The sequence below is a fragment of the Amblyomma maculatum genome, chromosome 1 (assembly GCF_055883805.1).
Source record: "Amblyomma maculatum isolate TAMU_Amacu chromosome 1, ASM5588380v1, whole genome shotgun sequence".
NCBI classification, from domain to species: Eukaryota; Metazoa; Arthropoda; class Arachnida; order Ixodida; family Ixodidae; genus Amblyomma; species Amblyomma maculatum.
Genome location: NC_139344.1, coordinates 302,635,609 through 302,662,455, shown reverse-complemented (window position 1 = coordinate 302,662,455; position 26,847 = coordinate 302,635,609). Strand labels below are relative to the sequence as shown.

Sequence of the window (26,847 nt, the reverse complement as noted above, 5' to 3'; positions counted from 1 at the left end):
TCCACGATATGAAGTTGTATAGCCCATGTCATACATTCATTTTGCTGCTTGAAGATCATTGCATCACATTCTTAATTTGATATAAAGGCGCTGGATATAGAAGCTAAATCGAAAGCAATCTCTGCTGCAGTGACGTGAATATAATGCATAATGGTTTCTTATAGTAGCCTCTACTAGGCATAATTTTGCTAGTAGGCAACAAGAAACATTTTTTTTCCAAAGTATGAGAAATTCATTTATATTTACCTTCTTTTTAGGTCACATCTGGCTGTTATTCACTTCAATGAAAATTCTTCTAAGCTCCAGGCACAGAAAAAGAAAGGAGAGGACGGCTGGAAAGTGAAAATGGCAAAATCAAGAAAAGGAGCATACTTTTTGTAAGTTAAAACTTTATTCTACCTATATTATTACACAAAAAACTAAGTGAACACTTGTAATCACGATGACTATTTCACGCAGCGTACGTCCAGAGGCTCCTCCAGGATTCGGAGAAACGGTCTCAGGGCTCTTCACACAGAGACGCAGTTGCAAGCATAGCTTCAGAGCGCCGCCTTATGATTGATGCCTATGAAAGACCATCAAAAGAAGAACTAATTGCTGCACACAGGCACAGATTTGTGCTTCATCATGACTATTCAATTGCACAGCACAACTGTCAGTATACTTAACCCAAATGCTCAACAAACTGACATCAGCGAGGCACAGCATTGGCCGCTGGAGCCAAAAAAACTGTTTCAATATGTTTGCTGCGACTAATAGCTGGAGCGCAGTTTCATATGACTTTTTGTCGTAGTGAGTGGTCTTGTACCCATGTCTCTGTGTTTCTCTTCTAGCTGCGGCCAAGCAAACGTGCACACAAAACTTGTTGCTGTTTGCTTATCGCGGCAACTCCACATGGTGTGCGACCGCTCGCAGGCCCTTCAAGTATTGCATCAAAGCTGCCGCTTGAAACAAAAAGTAGGAAAGGCAGAGCAAATGTGGGTTCAGGGTGTGTGTAAAGCTAGATAGCGAATAATTATGCCGATCAGAGTTGTTCAGCTTCTTGAGGTCAAGCTGGAAGTAAATGGAATTAAAGTGAGCCGACTTCACAAGCGACCATGTCACATCTCTCTTTTCACGGGCTCGCTGTTCCCCATCCATTAAGCTGCGCAGTTTACAAGACAACAGTGTAAATGCGCTGATTATTATTATGTTCGCGAAATAATAGTGTTCTTAGCAGTAATTTATACTGCTGAGCGACTAAGAAAGCACAGCGCTTCGCCGCAGATAAAATTTTTTTTTTAATAACGTCAATTGTTTACTGCCTCAGGACATAATGGAATATGCTCTAGGACTTTATAGAGAAACGCTGTAGGCCTTCTCTCGAAATAAAGTTTTCTTTGTTTCTTCGGTGCCTCCTCATCACTGCACGTCATGTGAAACCTTGCAAGGGGCAGATACAGCATGCGAATCCTAATACGCGTTTACCACGACGTCTTGTATCTCTCCGGCCTAACCGCTCAGTAGTTTGTGGTGAAACTGCACGCAGAGCTTTGATATTGCGGTAACTTTTATTTACTCGCAGTAAGTTAGATAAGGGTGCTTAATTCGTTGCTGCTGCGTACAATGCGAACCCGCAATCTGCGCCAGTATCAGGGGCCGAAAGCTGCCAACGCCGGCACGATACCACGGGTTCGCGCACGGCCGAGCCAGGTAGGTACAGTTGTCTTAGCTAATTTACTATACGACAAAAGTTCATACGCTACAAACTTACTACATGACAAAACAAGTTTGATGCAATCAAGTCAACAGTTGAAGCGGTAGGATTTTAAAAGCCGCCGACTAACTCATTGCACCTGTGAAACCGTCGTTTATCTGTGAGCTATATTCAGGCTAGTAAACACATTACTTACCAGCGTATGTTGTCGCCTTGACTCGATCCGAGGAGTATATTATGGTTTGGTGGACACGGGAACGGAGCGGTTGCCTCCGAAATTTTGCTGCACTACGTACGGCGCGGTGCACGGCATTTAAGGCACCGACCTAATGCTGGAGACTGGTAAGCCGATTTCGAAGTCCATTTCGCATAGGAGACAAGAAAGAGAACATACACAGGTGGAAAGCGCCCCACAGGGAACTGAAACGAGGTCACCGCGTGCAACCGCGCCGTGGTTACCGCGGTGCCCGCGTGACACCAGAAGTGCAAGGAAAAAAACTTTCAAAAAATGTTTGTCTACAAAACATTCCAATTTTCTTTCCTGATAACTAAAAATATAAGCGTATTACAATTATTTTGGCATGAGTGGTAGTTTTATGGATGCGCGACGTCGCAAAGAAGCAGACCAATAGTCATTCGAAAACGAGTGTATGTAGACTCGTTGCACGGAGGAGACGGGGGACCGCAAAAGTGGAAGAGAGCGCCAACTTTCGAATAGGATTGCGGGACCTGTGCTGCGCGTAGACGTGTTTTATTACGTTCAGATGTGTATCGCAGCATAACTTAGCGACAGAGATAGTTTGCGAGCAATGCTCAGGAGGTGTTTGTGGGCCCCTTTAACCTCATCCACCCACCTTTCTGCCGCCCCCTGCTACGCTTTCCTTCCCTTGGAATCCAGTTTGTTACCCTAAGCGACCATCGATTATCCTCTCTTCGCACTACATGTCCTGCCCATGCCCATTTCTTCTAATTTCCACTAGAATGTCGGTAACTTGAGTTATTTCTCTGACCCACTCTGCACGCTTCCTATCTCTTAATGTTACCCCTACCATTTTTCGTTCCATAGCCCTCTATGTTGTCAACTTAAGTAGAACTCTCTTGGTTAGCCTCCACGTTTCAGCCCCATAGGTTAGTACAGGTAAGATGGAACTGTTATATACTTTCCTCTTTAGCGATACCGGTAAGCTGCTAGTCATAATCTGTGAGTGCTTGCCAAATGCGCTCTATCCCAATCTTATTCTTGTTATTTCCTTTTCATGGTCCGGATCTGCGGTTACTACCTGTCCTAAGCAGAAATATTCGCCTACTACTTCCAGTACTTCGCTACCTAATGTAAACTGCTGTTCCTTCCCGAGGCTGTTGAACATTACCTTAGTCTTCTGCACATTGATTTTCAAGCCTACCTTTTTACTTTTCCTGTCTAGGTCACCCATCATTACTTGCAGTTCATCCCCCGAGTTGCTAAGCAAGGCAATGTCATCAGCAAATCGCAGATTACTGAGGTATTCTAGGCAATCTCATCAGCAAATCGCAGATTACTGAGGTATTCTCCATCTACCCTTATCCCTAACTGCTCCCATTCCAAGTCTCTGAATACTTCCTCTGTGCTTTGCTGTGAAGGCTGCTAAACAGAGGTGTCGGCGACAAGCTGCCGCAAGGAAGCGACAACGTGCACAAGATACAGTGGAAGAACGCGAACAACGCCGTGCTAACGTCGTGCACAAGATGAAGCTCGGCAACTACGTTCTAGTTTTCCAAGCTTTTAAGAAAGCCCGCGAAATACAAAATATCACTTGACTAATGCACTCGCGTGCCAGGATTGTGGTGCTCTCAACCATGGTTTAAGTGAACAAATTAGCTGTGGCAGTGACTCAATCCAGTTCCAGTGGTAGGCTATGTTGGCGATGGTTGCAGCGAGCGTGGCGAGCTCCCTGCTCACTTCAGTCACGTGCGCCGACTGCCTGAAGCGGAAGCTGTGGCTGTGATGGAGCCACGGCCACAGCTCATTTCGTTCAAACCCCGGTTGAGAGCAGCACAATCATGGAGCGCATATGTGCCAGTCACATAATTTTTGTATTTCACAGGCTTTTCTTAAAGCTTGGAAAAAATAGACACGTAAGGCTTTATCGGAAATAAATAGAATGCAGGTTTCAGAAAGGTGCTCTCCACTTTTGCAAATCACATTTATTGTCTATCACTAGAAGAATTGTCTTAATTCTCATTAGTTAAAATACGAAAAATTGCCTGTGATGGGCCAGAAGCTGTATAATGTGGTTTCTTTGGCCTACCTCAAATGTTTCATTTTTTAACCCCTAGCATTCTAGGCACCCGTGTCCCCATGTGTACAGTATCGCATTTAGCACGAGTCACACATTTAGTATCCAGGGTAAAGCGAAAGAAAGTTCAGTGCGAAAGAGCCCTGCACAAGGGTTGAGGGGGAGCCTGGACAAGTTTTCATTCAAATCGAACTTCTCAATAATGGTGTTTGAAATTGTCGTATCTTTAAAATGGGACAAAACTTGTATTAATATTTCTGGCCATGCTGCAGCACTTTGCCTCCAAATGCAGTCAGCCAAAAATGTGCTGAATGTAAACAATCCGGTGGACACAGCACAGCATGGAATTAACATCTAACAGGCAAAGCACTCAGCTATGTAGCCTTCGTTAAGGGGTTTGTGCAGTGGGGCTCCTATAGCATTTGTAATTCAGTACAACTTAAAGGTTTTCTGCTATGTATCTGGAGTATATATTCAGTGCACAATACCTAGTATACGTAACTTTCTGCCTTGCTCAGGCTTGGACTTCTAGTGGCCTTTACTTTGAATAAAAGCTCCACATAGTGTTCAGAGAGCATCCATTGTGCTGCCTCACCTTGCCACTAACACAAGACTCAACATAGCAAATATGCTTGGTGAATTTATTCCGACACAGTGAAACCAACAAGTTACTTTGCACAACCAGACATGAACCCATGCTTACTTCAGAGTAAACGGACAGGCTCCTACCAAACAAATCCTTGTACGTTGTTTCGAGAGGTATATTTCAGCAGAAACATGTTTGTATACAGAAAATCAAGCCTTTCCCCTAAAACGGGGCATAAGATGCAGGTTTTGGAACAAAACTTATCTCCAAAATGAAAAGTATGCGTCAAACCTCTTATCACTGGACAGTGGCACTTTGATGGGCATGAGGAATCCTGGAACATACTGCATCACCACATTATTAATAGTGTCACAGGGTGTCTAGCAAACTCCTATTTTAAAGATTCCAGACTTTTCCAGGTTTTTCCCCCGATTATTTCTGCTAAATTCCCAGACATGTGAAGAGGCTCAAAAATGTAGCTGCTGATGAGCATAAACAAATAATTCACAACAAAAGCTATTTATTAATCATATTCTGCAATTTACAATTGTGAAGACTCATTATTATTAACAGCTGTTAAGAACATCAAAAGTGTAATGAAAAGTAAAAGTGCACTAATGCCAGTCTCCAGGCTCAGAGCACGCAACCCCACAATCCGCAGAGTCAATCCAATCCAATATGGCTGCACGCGGCAGCCCAGCTCAGGAATCGCTTTTGTGCTGGCCACTGGCGGCGCAGTTATTCCTGCTTTTTGTCGCATACTACTATCAAGCAGTTTCCACATATTTTGTTCAGTACCCACCTCACGTGCGTATTGGTTCTATTGTGGTAGCTCAGCCATGCGCTGGCGTTAAAGTAATGCAGTCGAACCCCGATATATCGAATTTCGGTTATATAGAACTCTTCAAAATATCTCCTTGAAAATCCCATGTTAAAGTATAGGAAAGCCGCGTCCTATATCGAACTCAATTTCACCGGTTGTTCGATATATCGAACTCCGCACCACGCACTGGAAAGCGTCTTTCCCAAAGACGATCGCATCACCCACGGCCGTTTGGCGCGTGACGTTTTTAAGCTGCGCCCATTCCCTAAAGGCGCGCACATTTGCGGTTATCGTTTCCCGCGCGCCAGCACGTGACGTTTGCAAGCCATGTGCGTGAATGAACCAGAGAGGACCGGTGGGAACGAGTGGGGAAAAACGCGACAGAGCGATGCGCAAGGGTGTGCCCATTCTTTTGCCGAGCTATCTCTCTCCCTCTTTCCCGGCCTTCGTTCGCAGTAGCACACGCTACGCATGCGCCAAGCCAGCTCAGCCCGTTTTCAGACAGAACGTGGGACGCTTTCCTCAGCGTGTGTTGTGAACCCTCTGCGCACAGCGGCTGACGCGGCTATGGCGCCTACGGAAATTAACAAGCGGCAGATTTTTTTTTTTTCCCGAGAGTCGTCTATTTTTATCGTTGTGCTGTACGCGCGGCGTAGCGTAAGATATGGCAAGCGACTTTTCTTTTTTTCTTTGCGGGAGTCTTTTATTCTTGCATGTATGAATTAACGAAAGCACGCGGTCAGCTGCGATCATGACACCGGCTTTTAGCATTTTTCGCTTCAAACAGCATTTGCAGCTACTGTATCACGCTTTCCAATATTTTGTGGCAGTGTACTATGCCCACCCCAAGCGCGGCGTGATAAATCGAACCAGGCTTGTGCAATCAAGCCATCATGGGCAGTCTGCCAAGTTCGCTCCCACTGGCAGGAGCTATAAAAAGATAAACACCCCTAAACACCCCCCTAAACACCCCGAGTCCCTGCCAGGAAATGAGCTGTGGATGAGAACGGAGTGCCATATGCAAGCGAAAACGCTGGCGATTTCTGCCGCGGCGACACAGAAACCCCTTGTTTCGAGCTGCCGCGGTGGCTGGCTCGAACGGCAGAGAGACGCAGTTCCAAGTTGGAAATTTTTTGCTCTGTCGCTGCCGCTCGTCGCTGAGATCGCTTAATCGCTTGCATGTGAGCGAGCTGGCCTTAATGCTTTTTTTTTTCCAAAAATTCTAGAGTGCAAAAAAAGTGAAGGGTGGGTTCATTATGCGAGAGTTGATTACGCGACAAATGTGGTATCGTTTTTTCGCATCGTAAGTGCTGTCCCAAGCCGATTTCTGTATATCGAATTATCGATATATTGAACTATTTTGCGATCCCCTTCGAGTTCGATATATCCAGGTTCGACTGTATATCACGCCTAGCCTTGCAGTGCGGCTGCCGTGGCGGCCGCGCTGGAGACAGCTAAAGAAAAAAAAAAATGTACAAATAACATACTTGCTGTGCACCAGCTTAAAGTGAAAATGCATTGCAGAATATATCGTGCCATTTTTGTGACTTGGCAAAATTTTTTATGGTTTCCCTGACATTTAACTGGTTTTTCCCGGTGCATAAAATTTCCCAGACAATTCCCGGTTGCTAGACACCTTGAGTCAATATGCTTTCACACCTATAGTGGGCCAAAGAACAAACAGCCCTTCCTACCTCTGCTGGGAAGTTGCTTTGTGCAACAGCTGACTAACAAATAGTGAGAGCACTTATAAGCAATTAGCCAAAATCAACACAAGTGAAAGTTGCACAAATCTGTTGCTTAGCCATCTCGCTCTTGACATGTATAAATAAAAATGGGCTAACATGGTCAGAATAAGGTCACACAGCATAACCGTGATGGTTGCTAGGCTTCACCTAAATATTTCCACTGTAAAAGCATTGTCCGTGAAGCACTTTTTTCCAGCTTGCCAAATATTTTGCACAATCAAAACCACAGCCGCATCACTCTTCCCATGGGGTACGTGCTCCCCAAAGAGCATGTGCACAATTGCCGAGATAACAAAGGTGGGATGATTGGAAGCGGCCTGGCAGCCCAAGTCAACAGAAGTGAGCTTTATTCTGTACAGGTGGGCATCAGGCATGCAGGGCTCCTCTCCCCCCCGGGCGGTGACGACGACACCATTCACAGTGCCAAGATTCTCAGCCTTAGCGGCCTCCTGCAGACAGAAAACGCGAAAATATGTCACAACATCCTAAAAACAGTTATTAGTATTATCCTGCAATTCCATAGCTTATTACAAAACAAAAAGAAAAAGCCTGGGTGACCGTTATATCTTCATCTAAGCGCAGCTGCTACTACCAGGATCAAACCTATACGCCATGCGCAGCGCCTATAGGGGCGCCACTGAAAGCCGCCTAGCGGCGGCCGTCGGAACCCGAGGCGGGCCTCAAGCGGCAAGCCTGGCCGTGGCGCGCGCGTGCGATCTGCCGTTTGTGCGCGCCTCGCGGGCACTTCCGCGGTGACAGTGTGCGCAAGGGGATCGCCTTTTATAATAGCGGACATGTGTTTGATATCACGGCCGTCTGAAACTGCATCGCCTGCATATGCATCAAGTGTCTCCTGCAGACTGGCGTAAACAAGGTTGCGTATATATACGAAGTGCAGCTCATTTTGGGTGCCCCGCTTTCATTACAACGCCACCCTAATTCGTTCATTCCTTGACCTATGAACCAATGCTCTTTCTTTGCTTCATGGTACACGTTTGCTTCGTTTACATGCAATAAATTGCTACAGAAAACTAGGTAGCGTCTTCGAAACTGCGAGCGGTTTCGTAGCGGTGCGACCGCAGGAAAAGCCAGCGAGCTTGCAAATTCTGAGCATCAAATAAATAGCGCATATTGGGCTCCTGTAGCAAGAGTTCAGATTTTTCATGCTTGCGCTTTACCACTGCCTGTACGGCATGGATTTCACGTATTCCGTCGTCAAAAAGGCAGATCGGGTAGATAATTTCATGGGGGAATGAGATATCAGCATATCTGAAATGCCGCATCACAGGTTAGCCAAGAGCATATTATATTTACATTTTATATCCTATTTTATTATTGTAATATCATGTTCATTTCATTTGTATCACCCTCGCGCCCAACTGCAGAATTACAGCGCGCTTTATAACAAGCTCTAGAACATTTAGATTGAATATCAAGTACAGCGACATGTTATGTTTTCGTAATCTTGCCAGCCAACAAGAACACTGGCTCTGGTCTTCAAAGTAATTGCATGACAAGTTTCAAAACGCATATTGGAAATTGTCTGTTCAATAACCTGCCGCAGCAGCTCAGGCTACTGAGGAAGATCGAGTTATCGGGACCGAAGTCGACCGCGCCGCCCACGTTTAAGTGGAGGCGAAACGCAAAATGCAACCGTGTGCTGTGCGATGTCAATGCACGCTAAAGATTGTCTGGCTAAGCATTTAACAAATCGAATGCGTATTGTATATTCCCGGTAGCAGAGTCAACCAAATTTAAACAAGAAGTATTAATGGAAGGTGCAATGACAAGCAGAAAACACTAAAAACATAGTTATCAATAGTTATCACTCAGCCCTGCCACACGGTAAATTTAGTACCTTTTCCATCGAATGACTTTCGTTCAAAATGATATTTGTTTGCTGCTACCCGAGAAAATATAATGACATTCGATGAAAACGACCTTAGGTATCGAATGAGTGTGAGGTACTCATCCGAATGCGATCAACGAGGAAATGTGTTATCTCGACTCCAGAGACTCGATGAGAAGATACACCCAAAATAAACTACAAACATGCCACCTGCAATAAATGCTACTGTGCTCCTATAATTGTGCAGCTTGTCATGTTTGTGAAATATGCCAAATACCATCGTAAAAAAAAAAAGAAAAAACTGGCACCCATTGCTGCCAGCCAATCCGTAGCCACCGCACCCAGCGCGGGCGGAACAGGTCGCTCCTGCTGCCGCGGTCTGTCGGCGCCGAGTTGCCGACACGGCGAATTTCTTTCGTCACCTTCAGAAACGCATGCTCTGTTGATTAATAATAAGCGCCTAATTTGATGAAGGAATAAAAAAAATTACTATTTCCAAAGCGCTTCCAGCTACGGCTTTGATGTGAAACCGTTTAGGCGCTTAGGCATAGCGACGACTAGGGCATAGCACGCGGCCAGAGCGCCGTCGTCGGCTGCTTTCGCGGGAAGCGTCGTTGCGGTAAGCTCGCGGTATCCGATGTGGCAAGCGTTACGAATTTGCCATATGTTTTCTTGATGAGGACAAGCTAGGGCATTTTTTGACGGGCCTTAATACGCCGAGCGAACGATCTGGCGAAAACGTACGGGAGTCAACGGGGCTGTAGTATGCTGCGCCATAGGGCGATACTCGAAGGTTCTATAGAAGCGCCTTCGGAGAGTACACTAGATACTGCCTATTTTACGTGTTGATGTTGACACTTGCTTTAGTGCGCAAAGTGTATGCGTTGTTGAAACTCTTACGCGTTTCGCAGTCGAGCGCAGACGTGCGCACCTTCCGTGCCCTTTCGTAAACAAACGCCGCCGACATTGCCGCTGACTTCGTAATCGATAGTCCTAATCAACAGGTTGGTTACAAGGCATGCAAGACAGGAATGCCAATTTAAAGGCTGCTTTCGTTTACAGCGCAGTGATATTCGCAACATATTGAAGGCGCACCAACATTTGCATGTCAATCGCAGTTACCATACTTTGGAAATGGCATTAGCTTTGGTCGTGTAGCAGCGCGTCGAAAAAAAATGGCATTAACCTGAACAAATGTAATTCGGTGCGATTGCTTGCTTTCTGCGTCGAAAAGCCACGATTCACGGCCGCCGTCATTCTCGTGAAGCATCACTGGAAACTTATACAAACGTGTTCCTGGCAAGGTTTTATGTCTGTTTGAAAAATCAACTACGCAGAAATTCTTCCCGGACATTGCTAAAGATTGACAGCGGCGTTATATCAGTTAAACCACGACCAAACACTAAAACGCGACGCGCGCGCATAGAGGCTGACATGAACAGCGCCCGATCCGAGCCCGCCTACGCTTTGCGGCATTGGCGACAGGCGGCGTTGTCGGCGCTTTGCGCATCGCCTATAACCTCATAAGCCACCATGATGAGTATCTCGTGCATAGCTAAAAGTTAAAAGGCCATTTACTAAAACTATAAAACATTGTTAAGCTAGCTTCATTAATACCCAAAATATTGGCAATCAAAAATAATGTTCCTCCTCTCCCTTTTCAAACCCTATTTAACCAATGAGAAGGCGAGCCCCAGTTGACGTTAATGGGAATTGTTTCAGGCTCCCTCCCCTGTGGACTTCGATGAGCCCAGTTGGCCGTGTATTTTGTGGCGCTCTGGTTTTCATTGAGTAGGGCCCGTCAAGACACAAATTATAGTTCAGTTGAAAGGTGATGACCATTAGGAGGTCAAGAATTGAATTACCAACTCCTGCAAACGTCAAGTGCCACACAACAGTCAACAAGCTGGCAGAACAATTGTTGCCCTCCTGCAAGTTGTATGTTGTCAAATGGATGCTGTTCAACGGTTTTACATGACCTTAGCTGGATATATTGTGGGAAGCCTTCCCCTCCTGGCTGGATAAGCAAGAGGCCTCTCAAGATCATGCGGCCAGCCTTCTTCCCCCCTCTCCTGTCTACACTGGCGGTGCCGAGCGCTGGGTGTGGCAGTGAATGACCGAGCGTGTGTGCACCAGGAAGTGAGTGCGGACCGGACAAGCGGGCGGACGCGTCTACGGCTCTACGGACTGAGGCAACTCCCCCTTTGAACTCAGCCTGTTGCATGATCGCCCACAACAAAGGAAGATCGACGGAGAGCCCCTACAATAAACGGTTATACCCTTTGGTCCTTAGTGTTCGTGTTGTTCATTGGGGTCACCAGTGTGGTCTGAGCTAGCGAAGTGGCGTTCGGCTCTGAGAGCAGAGCCGCAGCCTTTGGAGAACCACCATACAACATAGAAGGCCGCTTGCAAATGCATTTACCGGAGCTCGCCAGTAACTAGACAGAGAGCACCGTGGCAGCTGGCCATAAAATAAAATGGAGGCACTCTTCGGCTGGTGCAGAGATCCCAAACCACTTCAAGGCAATGTGTTTAGGCACACTGCCGGTTATTCTGGTTAAGAATCTCTCTAGCGTTCTTGACATGAGAATTACTGAAAATGGAGGAACGTAAATATTACTCTTAGAAAATCCAAAACAAAAAGAGTGGACGAAAGTGTTTCACTAGTTCAGTGCCAGTATTTAGGAAAGAGAACAACACAAAGGCATGCAACCACAAGAGAACAAATGCATACTTCCAATTGAATTTTGTGTCAAGGAGAGTTTTTCTTAAATTCAAGATGCACAAGTTCTGTTTTGGCTTGGGTTATGTACCAAAGTGACTCAGGTTATGACACACCGTAGTGGCGTTAAGGAGGTTGTAATAGAACTGCTGGAAGGCAGAAAATGCGCTGGTTTCATTTGGTACAGTTGGCACGTTTGCTTGATTTTACGCTCATGGATGCTGACCTGCAAAAATGGTAGTGTCGTGCGTTCATGGAAAGAAGAAAGGTTGAGTGATTACATTCCATTTTTAAGTACACTAATAACTAACAATGCGTGCTTCGGTTGCTGTCGTCTTGTACTAGGACTGCACCCATGTATAGAGATACATGGCTTTGTTGACAGGTTTTCAAGAAAGTTGTAAAGCTTATGGAACCGAGCCGTTAGAACACTAGAATACAAAAGATAGGCACAATTTGTGTCCTGTGTTTCCACAGCACCTGCAAAAACCACTAACTACCCTTGGAAATTGCAGCCCTTAGTAATTATGTCGAAAGAGATAAAACTCAACCAAGGCACGCAAAATTTACCTTGCGTTTTCAATTTTTTTTCGGCTGCACAATCTTCGCTCACCTTAATTGAAGAATGAACCACAGGCATGAGGATTTTAAGTGTTAAAATCCCACGACAGTGAGCCGCCATTCGCTATTGCTTATGCTTGAGTGAAGATTCAGGAGTAAACATTAGCCAATGCAAAGTAATGGGATAAAAAAGGTATATGAATTTGTTTTGCAGTAGTGATTATTTTCGTTTAGCTATCATCTTACTTTTCAGTGCAACTGAACGACCATATACATTTTGATAGTGCTTCATGAGCTTGTAGTCTGCATTACTCTTAAAACACTAGCTTGCAATTTTTCGGCGCAATTGAGATTATCATAATCCTTGACTAAGGTGGTCTAGGCAACCAAATCTTCGTGCAAGAAGACAGTAGCACTGGGCAAGAATCCACCACATGATGAATGAAAAAAATTGGCAGTGGTTTAAGAAGTGCTTGGGACTGGGCTAGTTGGAACATCTTATAAATGATGCGCTGCTTAGTTGTACACGGACAAAGGAGCTGGATGAACGCTGAGTGTTCTACCTTTAATCACATAAATATTTAATGTTAATTAGTTATAGCCTACAATTAACTCAGAGCAATTACACTCAACTTAAGGTATCCAATTACAAATGACAATATAGCATACAGCTTATTTTTTAATCATAATTAAAAAATTAACTGTAAATAATTGCAACACAATTAGTAAAGGCCTATTCTTGACGTAAGCTACACAACGATATAACACTTGCTAAAGCTTGACTCGGATATTCATTATTTACACACTGCTGGTGACGCTCACTAATAGAGCCGAAATTTATGAAATGCTGAAATAAACTACATTTTCGCAAAACCACTAAGAAGGCTCATTGGCTTACCGTAAAATTCCGAACAAGCGCCCCTACCCGCGCAAGGGCCCTCCCCTAACTTCACTGTTAATTTCATATTTCCGCACCGTTCCAAAAAAGCCCCCCCCCCCCCCTCCCTTCCCCACCCTTAGCACGCACCGCGCCTAGGCAGCACTGGCCTGCCCCATCCAGTCCTAGAATCCAATCCAATCCAATCCGGCTTTTCAAGCCGTTCGCATGCCCCTTTGCCATACCCGTTTGCTACTAGCCATTTGTTGTCTTGTTTTGACGTTGTCAGGTCGGTAATGCATTCCTACACAGTGGCAAAGAAAATTGAGGTTATACAATGGCACCGAGAAAACGGAAAGAATGTGCACCAAACGTCTTGCCACTTCAAGCTCGACCGGAAACAGATACGGGAATGGGACAAGAATTTCGAGAAGTTGCTGCAGCAAAACTACGGAAAAGGAAAACTTCGAAGAAAGTTAAGTAACAGCGCGCCGGTGTTTAGCGAAACCGTGGACGATGCACTCTTCGAGCGCGAAAGAACAGCAGGGCGTGCCGTTAGCAACCGGCTTCTGTCTGAAGAGGCTGTCAGAATAGCAAACGGCATGCAGTTGGGAAACTTTGTAGCTTCCAGCCACTACACATGCCAGTGGAAGCAGCGGTTCGGAGTGTCAATGCGCCGTTCTACGAACAAGAGCCAGAAGACGCCTGAGGAATTTTCGGAGGCAGCAAATGCTTTTCGGTCGGCCGCAAACTCCTTACGACAGCGCAACGACTACACCTTGTTCAAAATCGCCAATATGGATCAAACGATGGTACGAATAGACAACCCGGCCAATAGGACGAACGTGGTCGGAGAAAGCACCATCCAGATAGCAAACACTGGATGTGCCCGGCGAGGCTTCCCGGTTTGCCTAGCCGCACGCGCCAGCGGCCACAAGCTCCCGGCCTTCGTTATCTTCAAAGAACAGAGTGGGAGAATTCCAGCCAGGGCCTTTGCCAGCCTTCGCATACAAGGCGAGAATAATTTATTTTTCTTCAGTGGGGCGAGAAATTACGTCGTCTCGGAGTTTGTTCTATCAAAATGCTTTTTTTTTTCTTTCACTCGTAGCAAATGTTCGTCTCACCGCCACGAGAAATGGCTGGATGACTTCAGAAAAAATGCAGGAGTGGCTGTCGAGAGTCTGGGGCCCAAACGTCGATGACGTGCGGCGTTTACTGGTACTGGACCAGGCACCAATTCATAAAACGCAAGCTGCCAAAAATGCTTTTGAGGAGCGCGATACCGACGTGCTCTACGTGCCTGCGGGGTGCACAAGCATCCTGCAGCCGGCCGTTGTGTTCTGGAATAAGCCTTTTAAGTCCACCCTACGGCGCTTGTGGGAGGAATATATGCGTGAAGAAGAGAGGACACCCAAGGGGAACCTGAAGAAGCTGTCGCGGCAGCATGTCCTTGACTTCGTATCCGAGGCGTGGGCTGCTGTGCAAACAGTGGCACGCTCCTTCAATGGTTGCGGCATTACTAATGCACTCGATGGCTCCAAAGAAGGCGACCTGCATGGTGGACTGGTAGATATTGGAGCCGTGGCGCCAGAAGACCGGGGGGGACTTCAAGCAGAATGCTGTGAACTTGTTTTCGCGACTGACTGGAGGAGTCTTTCGATGGTTTTGAGAGTGATTGACGTAGCAGGCATAATTATTTCGCTTAATAAACTTGATGTTGTTGAAGATAAAAAAAATTTTGAATCAATAAGCGCAGTTTTTTTTTTTTTTTTTTTTTTGGTAGACAAATGTCGCAGCCATCTTGAATTTCGGTCCCATTCCGGGAAAGCGCCCCCTCCACTTTTCGGGTAATTTCGACGTGTGAGAGGGGGGGGAGGCGCTTGCTCGGAATTTTACGGTAGTTTAAAACCAATGTGCAAAATAGACCCAGAAACAAGTACAGCACTGAGTGCACATTTATCTTTTCTGTTCTCGCCTGCTTTGTGCTATAAATGTAGTATTTACTTTCTCAAGATTTTGAAATAGAACCACCTCCTCTCAGCAAAAAATTAACATAAAAAAAGAAAAAACTCCACATATTTTAATAAAGAGTACTACATTTGTTCCTTAAATAAAACAAGCTACCCAACTAACCACCCCCTCTAAGGGTCACTCATAAATCTGCTCCTGATCCACAAATATGAGCGCTGAATCTATATGAGTGTGCTAGGTACTCTTTCTTGTCTATGGTAAGATGGCCGTTGTGCGCTTGGCCAGGCTTGGCATATATGCCACAAAAACTCCAAATATTTTAATAAAGAGTACTACATTTGTTCCTTGAATAAAACAAGCTACCCGTCTAACCACCCCCTCTAAGGGTCACTCATAAATCTGCTCCTGATCCACAAATATGAGCGCTCAAAGAATCTATAAGAGTGTGCTAGGTACTCTTTCTTGTCTATGGTAAGATGGCCGTTACGCTCTCGGCCAGGCTTCGCGCATACGCCAGTATAGGCGGCTGTCACTCCAGCAATTCCATTGCAACCTTCTTGAGTGCAAGTCTCTGGAAATTTAGATCACCTGGGGTTCTTTAACGTGCACAGGCCACCTTGCTTTTCATCTCCACCTAAAAGCAGCTGCATCCTCGGGCACAGCAGTCAAGCGCCCTAGCAGGCAGTGCAGAGATCTAATTCATGCCTTGCACATGCGCAGGGCTTAACAAAGGGCCATCAACGTCTTCTTTTGTTCAACCAAAGCACTGGCATTTAGCACTCTACAAGCAGCTTGCCTTCATTTCAGATTCTGGCCTTTTATGCTTATTTGAGATCCATTTCCCGAGCACACAGCAACAAAGCTAAAGGGATGCCCAACCAACCAGAACAGCCACTTCTCGACTACAAAGGAACAAAGGGGCCTACTACTGGAGACGAGTATAAAAACATTGCGTATTCTGGCAGATCTTACCCAGAGTGTCTAGCAAACTACTGTTTTAAAAATCCCAGACTTTTCCAAGTTTTTCCCTATATTTCAGTTCAAATTCCCCGACGTGTGAAGAGGCTCAAAAATGTAGCCGCTGATAAGGAGCATATACGAATAATTCACAATAAAAAGCTATTTATCAATCATATTCTGCAATTTACAATAATTAAAAGGTTGACATTAGTTTTAATGGCCATTAAGAACGTCAGAAGTTTACTGAAAATTAAAAGCTCACTATTGCCAGCCTCAGTGCACGTGAGCCCCCCCTCCCTGCAACAGCTGAGCCAATCCAATCCAATATGGCTGTGCATTGAGCACATTGCAGCACAGCTTGCCAATCGCTTTCGCGCTACCCACTACCAGCACGATTATTCCTGCTTTTTGTCGTGTACCACTCTCACGCAGCGCTTCCACATATTTTATTGAGTACCCACCCCACGTGCGTATTGGTTGTTGTGGCAGCTCAGCCATGCGCTGGCGTCAAAGTAACATATCGTGTCTCGCCTTGCGGTGCGGCCGGCGTGGTGGCTACGCACTGGCAAGACAGCACAAAAAAAAATTTTAAATCTGCATGAATAACATACTTGCTGTGCGCCAGCTTAAAAATGCACTGCAGAATATATCGTGTCATTTTCCCTGACTTGGCAAAATTTTTGATGGTTTCTCTGACATTTCCCCAATTTTTCCCACTGCATGAAATTTCCCTGACAATTCCCGGTTTTCTCAGTTCCCTGTTACCACCTGGCGGCAGTATTGAGGCAAGAACTTGTTGTTTAACCAGGAATTTATATTGTTATGGGGTGGCAAGCAAGAAGGCGGCACAACGTGGCGATAGGGTGAATGATGATTCAACGACTGGCCGCTCCTCTCGCGCCACTGCAGATTTTCTTCTTCAAAACACTTCCCGGGGCCACCGAGCGATCATCCCGATTGGCTCAATGAAGTCGGTGGTGACGCGACGGTGAGGCTGTTCAAGAAAAGATAGGAGAATGATGTGCTTGCCACCACAATGACGATGACCACAATTATGCTTGGGTGATCCGCCTCCTCTGGAGCTCTTCAGCCATGGGACAGATGGCTCGAGGTCGCATCAGGCGGCCGGGCGGGGGTTCCGTGTTCGTGTCTTTGCTCTGATCTTGTCTCTGGTCAGTTCACCTGTGCTCCAGTCTTCAGATCCGGGCTGGGGGCGGGGCGGCGGTAGTTGCGGCCGGTCAGGTCTGGGCAGGAAGGGCTGGGGCGAAGCTGCGCGACGATATCCCCGGGCTCTCGGCCAATGGTCCTGGCGTACGGATGGCGTCGACGCTTTACGATGAGGATGGAGATGACATACACTGCATCTTCAGCCGAAATGTTACAAGGTGGCAAGCAAGAAGACTGCACAACATGGCGACAGGGTGAATGATGATTTAATGGCTGGCCTAGTGCGAGCACTCCTCTCCCGCCACTGCCGATCTTCTTCGAAACAATATTTTGTTGGGTTTTAGCAGATGGTGGTGTCATACTGTCTTTTCCTTGATGCTAAATGACACCTCTTTGGGGCGTGTGGAATGAATATACTATGTTTTATGACTGCCACAGCGTCACACAGACAGGTATTGATGTTCATAGCAATTAAGCCACAGCGTCACACAGACAGGTATTGATGTTCATAGCAATTAAGGCGGCCTACGTTTTCTGTTTCAATAAATTAGAGCTGCTTTTATTTAATCTAGCTTGATTCATTGCTAAAATGCATTCAGAACATAAAATCACACATCTAAATACACCACCATACTTGTAGCGGAGCTGCCATCAGCAGCACAGCTACAGGCAGAAATGGTTGTTGGTATCTATGGTAGCAGACACCAGATCTGCTTACTTTATTTGTTCATTTCATTCTATTTAAAACTATTTTAACACTCTTAATTACGGTTTTAACAAAATTTACATTTTAGTTAATGGCACATTCTGCACGTGACTGCTACGGTGCGGTAGTCTGTGTTCATACAGCTGTATAGTTAGATGTCATTTTTATTGATTTTTCAAAAGGTGTTTGACATTGTCCCAGCATTACTTGCTTTTGTATAAAATGTCATTTCTTGATCTTCCTGATTCACTACAGAGTTGGCTCACCAGGTTATTTGCACAAAAAGCAATAGAAAGTGATTCTCAATGGTGTCATGTCGTGAGCAGTTAACGTTTCGTCGGAAGTGCCCTAAGGGTTGGTCCACCCGTTTCTCAGTTTTATCAATAGCTAGACTGAAGGCCTCATTTCAAATGTGAGATTGCATGCGGATGACTGTGTTGTATACCATCCTGTGTCATGAGCAGATGAGGTAGTCATGTTACAGTCTGATCTAGAAAAAGTTTGCTCCTGGTGCATCAAATAGAAGACAAATTTGAATGTAGCAAAATGCTGTCATGTGCAGTTTACGAACAAGAAAAATGAGATGAAATAAAATACCTCGGAGTAACATTAACTGCCACACTGGACTATGATACACTGACATAAGTGCTAAAGCATGTTGCCCTTTGCCCCTTTTATTGCGAAAGCAACACTACTCTAGGTTTCGAGCCTTCAGTGTAGCACGGCCGGTAGCCACGTCTTACCCATGTGACGATGTGACGTCACACCCCACGTGACACTAGGGTGAGAGCTGGGCTACCAACTCAAGCGGTCGGCGTAGCGCGGTCGCAGCAACGACGCAGCGCGTGACGTCACACCCCACATGACACAAAGGCGAGAGATGGGCTCCCAACTCAAGCGGCCGGCGTCAGGATTGCCACAATGTTATCTTACTGGCGCCGCCATGTGGCGAGCTCGGGAGACTGGCACGCGCTCGTCTTCTTCGTTCTCGGTGCTCGCCCGCCAGTCGGTTCCGTGCCTGATCTTGCCGGTGCTTTTACTTAGCTGTAAGTAAACCTGCTGAACCAGTTTCACTGGCTTCTGTGACATTTTTGGTGGAGGTGCTGGGTAGATCCCATTTACGAAAAGCCTCTGGCTGCCCCCTACGCCCATCTACACACCGTGGACACGACACCTGTGCACAAGGCGAGCCGTCGCTTGAGAGGCTTAGCACCCGAGTGTGGTCCTCTTGTTTCCCCACCGCGAACCACGATGACTACAGCGGCAATTCAGACCACTCAGCTTCCCGTGAGTGCCCAGCAGCTGATCTGCCACACTCCACGTATGCCCACGCCGTTTCATGGCGACAAGTTCGAAGACGTTGAGGACTGGCTGACCAGCTATGACCGGGTCGCTGTGTTTAATGCGTGGGACGAGGAGCGAAAATTGCAGAATGTTTATTTCGCACTAGAAGACGCCGCCAAGATGTTCGAAAACCATGAGGCTACCATTTCCACCTGGCAGGATTTCCGGCGGCAGCTGCTCGCAACATTCGGCAACGATGCAAGAAAAGAGATGGCCGAACTCGCTCTACAGTCCCGAGCACAGCGGCCTAATGAAAGCGTCGCCATGTTTGTGGAAGAAATGACTCGCCTTTTCAACCAGGTGGATCCATCCATGTCGGAGGCAAAGAAGGTGCGCTACCTTATGCAAGACGTTAAGGAGCAGCTGTTCGTTGGCCTTGTACGTGACCCTCCACGTACTGTTGCTGATTTTACGAAAGAAGCAACAAGCATCAAGCGTGCCTTGAATCAGCGATTTGTACATTTTGATCAGTCTGCGAACATCACTGCCGTAGACTTCCGCTTGCCAATGGCCGGAAACGACAGGGAAGCCCGTCGCGAACTTATCCGAAGCATCGTGCGCGAAGAGCTGCAAAAGCTGCCCTCTCTCGAACAACATCCACGTGTTGGGGGCACGATTCTTAGAAAAACGCGCCACTCGCGCAAGTGAGCAACAGAGCTAACGCTCTAAAAGCCCGTCAGCAGGCAGAGCGTTTCCAAAAGAACGGGCCCTTATCTCGAGTAAGGTAGATACCGTGTCACCCAGGCGTCCACTCACCCGCCGTCTCAACGTCCAATTTGTTGCATTTATATTTGAACCTTGTTTTGAAGCAACTCGACTTCCTGTGGTCTGAAAGGTGTCCGATCATGTTAGCAAAAGTGACCTAGAAGCATGTGAGAATTTCGAAGTATACAAAGAACGTGCTTCCGTTTGACCACATGAAGCAAAACCACTGTACTGCATTGGTATGGAAAAATTCACAAATTATAGCACATGCCAAATCTGACAGAACGCGATCTGATCGATGCGTCTAATCGTTTGGCATTTGCAGGAAAACATTTGGTAAGCATAGGCGCTTTTGCATGGAGTAAAAATTGGGCTCTGATAATTACGTTGCAAATGTGTGAATGTACAAGTAAGTGAAGTAAGCGCGTTCCTCCGACTTCAAATTTCCCGCTCCAGCGGTCTCCTCAGCGCGGAAACAAATGCATAAAAAGCAAAAGTTTCAAGGTTGCGCGGTAATTTCCGATTGGCTGCGCGCGCCACGTGACAGCAGCGCGCTGCGCAATTGGTCTCCTTGGCGGGTGTGTCGTCTGCTTCGCGCGCCTCTTGACTCGGCGACTCCGCTGCTCGCCATGCTCGCGGCGCTCGCGCGGCTGTCATTTGCACACAGATCATCGGCTCGACCTGTCTGTCTGCATAGTTTCGAAAACGGATTACGTGGCCACCATGTTTGTCAGTACGCACGGAGCATAGTTTCCGATACGGCTTTCACTGGCGATCATGGGTCGGCGACCTCTGAAGTACAAGACGGCACGTGCCTATGGCACCCGTAAGCGAAAATCGCCGATGGTGAAGAAGTCTTCTGCTTCAAGTACTTCTGTTGTGCAGCACACTGACGAAGTTACGGCCGCGCAGGCGAGTACTTCGTGCGCGGCTACGAGTGTTGGTGGCGCCGTTCCCGAGCCGCTGCCGAGCACTTCACACGCGGACGAAACATCGTGTGCGAGCACGGGGTCCACTTCTGAACTTTCTACGCCGCGTTCTGCATCGCCGGAAGCATCAAGTGATGAAGGCACCGCGCACGTCGCGGGTTCTCTTGGCACTTCGTGCGACGACGCCACGCCGTCCACGAGCACCGGGCGCACTCTTCAGGCGCACTTGGAGCCGCGTTTTTTGTCAGAAACATCGAGTGATGAAGGCACCGCGCATGTTGTGGGTTCTCTTGGCACTTCGTGCGATGACGCCACGCCGTCCACGAGCACCAGGCGCACGATTCAGGCGCACCTGGAGCCGCGTTTTGTGTTGCCAGAAGCATCGCAGGAAGCCGTCGCGAAAGTGCAAGCAAAGCTGAGTTCGTGCCCGCGACCGCGCGGAAAATGGAACTGACGGGTGACGGCGAGGCGCTTGCTACTACAGAACAAACGGACGAGTTTGTTGTTGTACAAGTCACGGCCCTAAATGCGCTTCTCGGCAATGCCAAGTGCCAGCAGTGCTCTCAACCAGGACTTTCGGTTCAGCTGGGAACAAGGTTTGGGTTGGCAGCACAATTGGAGTTAACATGCGCTTTCTGCGGTACCGTCGCAAAGGAGTGGTCATCACCGCGGAAAAAAGGCCGCAGAATTTTCGATGTTAACTTGAGGGCTATACAAGCTGTAAAAAGCATTGGCAAAGGGGCAACAGCTTTGAACGACTTCTGGTCGATAATGAATGTCTCACACAGAGGGTTACACCACAAGATATTTCAAAAACATCTCAAATCTGAATTCCGACCGGCCAGTGAGACAGCTGCTGCCAAAATTTTTTCTGATGCTGCGGCAGCTGTGCGCGCTGTTTACAGCGAGATGGACCCCACCTTTCTAATAATATTACAGTTGTCTATGATGGGACATGGTTGACACGTGGCCACACGTCCCACATAGGTGTTGGTACGGTCATTGAGTTCTACACGGGACTGGTGCTCGAGTGTGTCGTACTTTCAAATCGGTGCCACGGATGCACGGTGGGCCCCAAAGAAGGAGATGACGGTTATGAAGAGTGGAAAGCATCCCACATCTGCCAAAAAAACACTGATGTTAAATCTGGCAGAATGGAAGTTGAAGCGGCCCCCAGATAACCATGAATATTCAGAGGATGTCCACAAATGGTCCTTATGTCCAATGTCACTTGTCGATATTGTGTGGATATTGAGAGGATTATTCGATGAAGATAATCATTTAGTGGATATTCTGAAGATATTATTTCGTGGATGTTCTTTCAGTGTATAAAAATCTGGGTAAACTGCCTAAATGCTAGGAGTGGATATATATTTAACTTGAAGTTATAAACACAAACATATTGCGCATGTGTTCTCTTATACAGGGGAGAGATGTTTACTTAATTTTTTGCCCTCTTTTTTTTTTTCATGCATGCCAACACGTGCGGAAGACTAAACTTTGTAGAGACTCCTCACGTTGTGCTCACAGTCACAAACGCCAGAGATAGCCAGAGCTCCAAAACGAGAACCAACCACAAAACTCTATCAGCTGGCAGCCTAGTAGACACGGTCATCGCCATCGGCCGCGCCGCTAGCGCCACCGCCAGCATAGCCATGGCAGCCGCCTTAGCTTCGTTCGTTTGTGTTTATTTTTTCTTCCGCGTGTTTGTGTTTTCTCGCAACGGCGGCCTTTTTGTTGTGTGCTTCACGTAGTCCCGGGCCCAAATTCGGCCAAGCTTCAGACGACTGTGCGGGAGAACAGCTAAAATGGTGAGTGTTGATGTTACTGCTTGGAAAACAAAGTGTTAGGGTTCGTTTCTGGTATTGTGCAATTTTAGTGGCGGTGATTTTACCAGTTGGTTATCATTTCGTTTAGGGGCATACATCCCTAAAAATACACGACGTTTAGTTCGAGCTAGGATGATTGAACCGTCCATGCGGGCAAAATACTCAGCGACGCTTCTTTGCCTCTAGAAAGCAACACACGTGTGGGACTTGTTGTTCAATAGGGAGGGCAGCCAAGCTAGAGGCAATCAGATGCGATTTTGGGTGTCTAGAACAGCCTGAACTTGAATAAAACTCTTCGCAGAGCAGTCCCGCCGCCTACCATACACCTTACCTCTTATTAGTAAAGTGGACAGCTTCCTAGCGCAGCTCTAGAAGGCAGTTCCGGCCTTGTCTTGTGATGGTGAAAAACTGCTAAGAGCCACTCATTCATTGTTACTCTCGAATACATTATGGCAGGCATTCAAGGGCTTGGGTTTTGATAGCTGTTACAGTTCTTATGTTTAAATTTGCTATGCTTTTACTCTTGTTTGGCAGTCATCAGCAGTGTTCTCAATTTAATCCTTTTTTAACATCGTCTAAATTTTTCTGGTGTTCCCTTGAAATTTCCTTTCATGTAAGTCGTGTCATACTTATTGATATGCTAGTGGCCTTGTATGTTTTTTCTTACACATGTTGCTTTTTAATTTAATCTGAATGTTGCCTTGGGAACACTGGAAGATTGCATCAAAATCCTTTCCACTGTTTGCGAGGCCCAGCATATGTTTACGTTGTGTATGTGTATATTGTTAGTGTAATTACACAAATGAATAGTTTCCTTCAAGGATACCCACCATTTCACTTTTTTTTTTTTTTTTTTCGGTTTATAATAAAAGGGCTGTCATTACACTTCTTGCAGTGTGTTTACAATACGAGTTTTTGCCATGGCTCCTCAAAATATTTTGTGAAGAATGGAGTGCTGTCTCCACAGCTGTGCTTGTTTAGGATATACTGCCAGTGCATTCCGACTGCTGCTGAGTTCATTTTTCCAAGCTCAGATTGCATCAATGAACATGCTTCATTCGCATCATACCCACCATTCTACTTTTTTATGTTTATGTTAAATATCCTGCCGTTAGGATTGAGCATATATTTATATATGTGCATTTGTATATTTACAGGTCATCAATGTGCCCCCCGGACCTGATATCACAGAGGCAAAATAAAACATAAATGACCAAATAAACATGACTGTACAACAATTTTTCTAGGTGGTTTTCAGCATTTGCTGCAAAGTATGAAATAAATTAAGCTTATAGTGTACTCGAAATGTATTTATGGTATATTCCCCAAGGAGAAGTATATTTGCAGGATGGTAGTAGCTGCACAGTAACGTCCACCTATAGTCCACCCACCCTACTTTATAGGCGAGTAATTGCTCAATAATATCCACCCAGGTGGAGCCATATGGTGCCTAGGTGGACATTATTGAGCAATTACTCGCTTATTATAAATTAGGATACTCCTAATGCACAACTCACAGCACCAAAAATATATTGGTTAATATCCACACAATATCATTTAATGTCTCATCAATATTGTGTGTGGACATGCTGTGGGCATTATATGGGGGTCCACAAGTGTCAAAATGGACATTCCATGGATGTTATGTTAACATAATATCAAATTTTGTGAACATCATATGGACATCAGATATCTATTGGTGGATGTTCATTGAATGTCCATTGAATATGATATGGTTTGCTGGGCCTTAATCTTATTTAGAAGGTCCCTTCAAAAGCATGGTTTGCGTTACACAAACATTGTTTGTGATGGGGACAGCAGAACCTTCTTATCACTCTGCGAAGATAAGACATATGGTTTTATCCCCTTCACAAAGGAGGATTGTATCAATCATGTCAAGAAAAGGATGGGCACAGCCCTGCGTGCTCGTCACAAAAAGCAAAAAGGGTCGGCCTATTGGTGGGAAAGGTGGCCTCACTCAGGTTTTAATTAAGAAGTTAACAAATTACTATGGTAAGTCCCTGCACGATCATGACAACGTTGAGGAGATGCAGAAAGCTGTAATGGCAACTTTTTACCACGTAACATCTACCGATGAGCACCCACATCACGAACTTTGCCCCCAAGGACCACAGAGTTGGTGCAAACACCAGGCTGCAGAAGCAGAGGGCAAACCTCTGCCCTCCCACAACTACCAGCTTGCAAGGCATGTAGAAGATGCATTGCTGCCTGTTTATCAGCGGCTATCTGATGTCTAGCTCCTCAGCCGATGTCTTGGGAAAAAAACCCAGAATGCGGCTGAAAGCCTTCATTCAGTAATTTGGTCGCTGCTGCCAAAAGATAAAAATGCATCTTTGACTGCAACAGAGACGGCTCTCAACGAAGCAGTTTGCAAGTTCAATGCAGGGACCCGCTGTGCTTACACAGAGTACTGTGCGACACTTGGGCTGCAAACTGGCCAACATGCCCTTCGCAGAGCAGCGGAAAAGGACATCTTGTGAAAAAGAAAGGCAGCAAAATCACTTCAATCTCGAGGCAAGGCATCCAAGAAGCCTCGTGTTAAAAAGGACACAAAAGACTATAACCCTGGTGCCTTTTGATGATTGAAAAAGAGGGTGCAACTTCGGAAGCCATTTTCTCAGTAATGTTTTTTTTGTCACTTGCTCTGATTGTTTCGCTAATTTCTTCGTGACCGTTGAAGCTATTTTGATGCGGTTTTTTTCGCTGCATTCCTTGAGAAATGGTTCAGGTCGTGACATTCTTTGTTTTCCAGTGCACCGATTGCTGACTTACTGTTCCGACTAGTTGTTCACTGTCTAGATGCCTGTTGTACAGTCTGCTCATAAAATATGAAAACTAAAAACTTTTACATTGTAAATAAAAAAAATCTAAGAATGTCACGACCTCATCCATTCATGCTGGAATGCAGTGCACTTTGAACAAGTCTTCTATCTCATTTTGTAAATTGCTCAAGCCTGGTACAAGATGAAAAGGAGGAACATTTTATAAATAAAAACGTTGTTGAGATACCAGTTTGAAATTTTTATGGTGATATCACAGAGGCATTACCAGTAACCCTGCCAATTTTTATCAGAATCCATGAAGAAATAGGAAAGTTGATCCCGAATGCCACGTCCCCCCTTAATAACACATTATACCGACGCAATATGCGCCCAGATGGTGTAGACCTTTTGCTTGTTGTCCCGACACATCTACGCTCTGCTGTTCTTGCGCACCTTCATGATGCTCCTACAGCAGGGCACCTAGGAGTGTCCCGCACATACGACAATGTTCGACGGCAATTCTACTGGCCTGGCCTCTACCGCTCTGTTCGTTGCTACGTCGCTGCCTGTGAGCTGTGCCAGCGCAGGAAGACCCCGTCTCTTCACCCTAGTGGGCCCCTGCAACCACTCGCAGTTCCAACTGAGCCCTTTTCTCGCGTTGGTCTCGACCTGCTTGGGCCATTTCCCACATCCACTTCAGGGAACAAATGGATTGCCGTAGCGACCGATTACGCCACCCGGTATGCCATAACCAGAGCTATCCCCACCAGCTGTGCCTCCGACGTTGCAGACTTTCTTTTGCATGACGTCATCTTGCTTTATGGTGCTCCTCGTCAACTGCTCACCGATCGCGGTCGCTGCTTCCTTTCTAAAGTTGTTAATGAACTTCTGCGCTCATGCGCTACGCGCCACAACTTCACAACGGCCTACCATCCACAAACGAACGGTCTTACTGAGCGCCTTAATCGTACCCTGACCGATATGATGTCAATGTATGTTTCTGACCATCACCGTGACTGGGACATCTCTTTACCTTTCATAACATTCGCTTATAACTCCTCACGGCATGATACCGCCGGATACTCTCCCTTTTATCTACTCTTCGGCCGCGACCCTCTACTTCCCTTCGACACCTTAATGCCTCTTGACGATTCCTCCTGCAGTTACGCTTCTGATGCCATCACCCGCGCTGATGCCGCCCGTCATATTGCTCGAGACCGGCTTCTTGCGTCCCAGCGTTCTCAAAAGCACCGTTACGATCTCCAGCACCGTGACGCCTACTACCCTCCTGGCTCCCTCGTACTCCTCTGGCTCC

At 46.3% G+C, this 26,847-nt stretch overlaps 1 protein-coding gene and 1 pseudogene across 2 annotated transcripts in view; one reads left to right on the top strand and one right to left on the bottom strand.

Annotated features, from left to right (window-relative positions):
• Nucleotides 1–4,599: 4,599 nt before the first annotated feature.
• The window catches only part of LOC146206949 (casein kinase I), an 89,624-nt gene continuing 67,376 nt past the window's right edge, over nt 4,600–26,847 (bottom strand). For both annotated transcript variants that reach the window (XM_084581429.1, XM_084580973.1), the window contains one exon: nt 4,600–7,578. In XM_084581429.1, coding sequence (XP_084437555.1) covers nt 7,568–7,578 — 11 coding nt within the window. In that variant the 3' untranslated portion in view covers nt 4,600–7,567. The remainder of the gene's footprint in view (nt 7,579–26,847) is intronic.
• LOC146206951 (uncharacterized) lies at nt 21,350–25,250 on the top strand (annotated as a pseudogene).